This window comes from Hakea prostrata, chromosome 7 (assembly GCF_041222555.1).
Source record: "Hakea prostrata isolate BN-2017 chromosome 7, UWA_Hpros_2, whole genome shotgun sequence".
Classification (NCBI taxonomy): domain Eukaryota; kingdom Viridiplantae; phylum Streptophyta; class Magnoliopsida; order Proteales; family Proteaceae; genus Hakea; species Hakea prostrata.
In genome coordinates this window covers 71,789,431-71,793,613 of record NC_142606.1, presented here as the reverse complement: position 1 = coordinate 71,793,613, position 4,183 = coordinate 71,789,431, and the positions used below count along the sequence as shown (strand labels likewise).

General features: G+C 44.1%; 1 protein-coding gene across 1 annotated transcript; it reads right to left on the bottom strand.

Annotated features, from left to right (window-relative positions):
* Nucleotides 1-400: 400 nt before the first annotated feature.
* On the bottom strand, nt 401-3,821 carry LOC149011974 (pollen receptor-like kinase 3). The gene is made up of 2 exons (XM_089164103.1): nt 1,953-3,821; nt 401-1,839 (listed from the first exon to the last, which is right to left on the bottom strand). The coding sequence occupies exons 1-2, from the start codon at nt 3,367-3,369 to the stop codon at nt 1,091-1,093; spliced, it is 2,166 nt and encodes a 721-aa protein (XP_089020229.1). The 5' UTR covers nt 3,370-3,821; the 3' UTR covers nt 401-1,090.
* Nucleotides 3,822-4,183: the final 362 nt, after the last annotated feature.

Below are 4,183 nucleotides of genomic sequence, written 5' to 3'. Positions count from 1 at the left end.
CAGTCAAAATTTCAATCTCAATTTTTGAAATTCAATGGCCTAGATTCAATTTTGACCGAGATTTTGGATCTAATAGTCCAAAATCTCGACTTGACAGTCATGCTCATTCAATGCGCATGAGCCAAGCAATTTCGGTAGTTTGGTCCATATCGTATCCTTGGGTCCTTGGCCTTTTGGCCGTAGATTCATCGTGTAACTCTCCTTTTATTTCTCAATGAAGATTTTTCCTACCAAAAAAAAAAAAAACTGATAATATTGATGAGTAAAATAAAAAAAAAAACTGAATGGGTATGACCATTGAGTTTCCTTACTATTACAAAGCTTGAATTTTTTCCTACCAAAAAAAAAAAAAAAAAAACTGATAATATTGATGAGTAAAAGAAGAAAAAGCTGAATGGGTATGACCATTGAGTTTCCTTACTATTACAGAAGCTTGAATATTACATATGACCTGTACATGCAAGAACTCGTGAATGCAACTTACAGAGAAACTTTCTTTTAAAGAGAAAGAACAAAGAAACAAGAAACAAGAAACAAGAAACGAAAAAAAGGGATAAGAAAGATGGAAAGGAAGAGAACCCAAAATGTCATGCTACAGGAGAATCCCACAAGCAAAAGGCTACACAATTAAGAATATATATACCACCAAACCCTCCAATCACAAGCTCAAGTCTCTCTGTTAAACTTACCCTAGTAATCTAATTTTCTGCCTAAACACAGAGATGCTCAAACCAAACACTTGCCTCTTTCCTTCAATTTCTGGTTATAAGTTTCCTTAGCCATGTTCAGTTTTTCCTCCTGAGGTAGGGGTGAAACCAACTCCTGATGTGTTACAAGTTACTTGGTTCATCAACAATTGATGAAAATCCATCCATGCTCACTAACCCTCCTTCCCAAGTTATCATCAACCATCAAATCCCAAAGGCACAAAAAGGAATCTGCCCCCATGAACTAAAGGTTTTTCTGGAGGGGGTCAGTTTCACAAATATTACAGAGCAATATAAAGAAATGATTAGATTTTTTTTTTCTGAGTCTATTTGTTTTACAATCAGATTTTTGTCGATGTCTCATTATACGAAAGCAATGAGAGTTATGAAATGGCAAACGCGAAGCTATCACCATTGCCACGCCCTGATCGATTTCCAAAATCCTGCCCAGACCGCCTTGTTGAGAGCTCCTGCACATTCATGGCGTGGGATGTCTGGTCTGCATATCCATCTCTCAAAGATGGAGCCATCTGAATCACTCTATCACCTCCATCCTGGGATCCTTCCACTTGTATCTCTTCTATCCTCTTAATGGCTTCTTTCATGTCTGGTCGTTGCTCAGGACTCTGCTCTGTGCAGGCCGCACCAATGTGGAGCAGCCGCTCCATCTCCCCAAGAGAGCTCCTTGAGCCTGCAATCTCAGGATCAAATAATTCGGCTTCTCTCTTCTCCAACATTGCTGTTTGGACCCATTGCACGACATCCGTGCCACCTTTGCCGTGGCTCAGATACTGAGAGGGGAATTTGCCTGTGAGTATCTCAAGGATTACGATTCCAAGGGAGTAGACATCACATTTGGTGGACACAATGTGATATTGTAAAGACTCTGGTGCCTTGTACGCAAACATGGCATGGGCGGCTTGCGTCGCATTCACCAGAGAGCAATAGCCATAATCTGCAAGCAATGGCTGATAATCTGGGCCAAGCAACACATTACTTGATTTCAGATTGCCATGTGGGAGTTCCAATGAACTCAGTTGAGAATGGAGATAACCCATCCCCTTCGCAATGCCTTGCACAATCTTTAGACGGGCTGGCCAATCAAGCTCCGCATGACAAGGTCCACGATCACCTGGTTTATATGAGGAAAGAGAGAGAGAGAGAGAGAGAGAAAGGGAATTTTCAGTAGGACATTTCTACGAACACATAGATTACGTAATCTTATAGCTCAAAAAGGTACATTACCGTGCAATAGATATAACAAGCTTCCTTTGGGAATGTATTCGTATACCAAAAGCTTCTCATCTTTACGATAATGGTAAGCCAATGGCGTCAAGATGTTAGGATGTCTCAATCTCCCAAGCCGCTTAATCTCTGAATCAAAAGCATCTTTCCCAAGTTTGTTAATCTCTCTCATTCTCTTCACCACCACAGCCACTCCGTTGGCCATGACTGCCTTATACGAAGATCCCAATCCGCCATTTCCCAAGACCTCGGCCGCTGCCTTCATCAAGTCAGAGAGCCCAAAAGTACCCCTGTCATTGTTCACCAACACCAAGTCTCCAACCCCATTTCCGCTCTTTCCGTGTTGTGATCCTCTTCTGCTAGAAACAGAAGACTTACGTGTAGATCCCATACCTCCTTTACGGCTGACACTGCTCGACGAGACATGTAAATCCCCGCCTTCATCTAGATTCTCCCTACCCAATACATCGAATTCCTCGTCTTTTCGTTTTCCTACCGCTAAGGCTGCTATCACCAGCAAAACGACCACAGCAGCCAATGTGCCTACGGCGACAGCCACGTTGTGCTTGGATGATGACGCCGTCGCCGTCGCCGTCGTCGCCGTCGCCGCCGCCGCCGCCGACTTTGGTGACGACGTTTCTGGCGCCGAGGCTGTCTCTGTTTGGGTCTTACACGGTTTACCCACTTGTGTCCCACAGAGATCAAAGTTCCCTGCAAAAGAGCTCTTATCGAATTTCTCTAAGGATGTGGGGATTTCCCCTTCTAATTTATTGTTGGAGACGTTGAAGGATTTCAGACTCGTTTGTTCGAGAATCGGGATTTTGCCTGAGAATTTATTTTCCTCGAGATGAATCTCAATGGGACGGGGAAGAGAGTCCAGGGATGATGGAATGTCACCCGTGAATGCATTCTTAGAAAGCCAAATCTTCTTTAATGAAGCCATGTTGGAGAAGAAATCAGATGGAATCTCACCAGAAAACTTGTTTTCAGACAAGTAAATAGCCTTAAGAGCACCGAGGCGATTAAACTCCGGAATAGGGCCAGTGAATTCATTACCCACGAAACTGAGACTTCGAAGCCCAGGAATGTGGACAAGAGCATCGACGTCGATCTTACCGGAGAGACCCATTCGGCCAAGGCGAAGACCAGTGACGACGCCCTTGAGGCAGACGACGCCGGTCCAAGGAGTAGCAGTTTCTCCACAGGGTGTGGAATCAGGCGACCAAGATTCGAGGGCGTCGGCAGCGATGAAGGATTTCTTGAGGTTGACGAGCGCAGTGGTTTCAGAGACGGAGCAAACCACCATGGATGGGCAGCAACCGGCGGCGAAGATGATGATGAAGATGAAGAACAACGCAGAATGGTGATAGTGGTGGTAGTGGTGGTGGTGGTGGAGAAGAAGAGAAACAGCGGCCATGGCTCAGCCGGAAATCCAACACCTCCGGGAATGAACGGACCGCTGTCCGGAATGATTGGAAAAATTGGAACTCTCCTCCCTGAGAGGGATTTTTGTTTTCATATCCTCGGGATTTCACCTTGTCGTGTTTGATTTCTTTATTTTCCTTCGTTTTCGTCATGGCGTGCGGTTTGTTGTGGTTTGTGATGAAGGAGTTGGCGAATGGTGCACAGTCTAATAATAGGGTTTGCAGATATGGAGAGACAGGGAGGTAAAACACTAGAGAGACACACAGACAAACAACGGTTCATCTCCACCCATTGACCATGTCAACCAACGATTTCTTCGCTCTGGCGATCGATCGACTGCCAAAATTAGGACTGCCAGATCCTCCCTCTCCCACCAGAATTGAAAATTCATTTCCGACCCAAACTACCCTTTCTCCAAGGTGACCCTCACGACCTCACCTCACCTCACCTACCTCCTTCCTTTGTGGACGACTCATGTCCTGCTTGCGTGCTTAAGACTGTATTAGTGGTCCAAGAGTAACGCGTCAAATGCGTATTAAAACCGTGTAACTGTACCGAACCGTGCCATCTAAAATTACAGCATTTAAAATTAGATACCATACGTATCGAAACAGAATTTTGAAATTCAGTACCGGTTTCAGGTACTCATGTCCGTCGGTGAGTATCAAAACCGTACCAAATTGGTATTGTACCATATTAAGGGATATAAATGTAATTTTATAATTAAAACATTTTATCTTTATCCTATTCCTAATTCCATGTTTTTGACTTTCTGTCTTTCCTTTCGTCATTCACTTTTCTTCTTT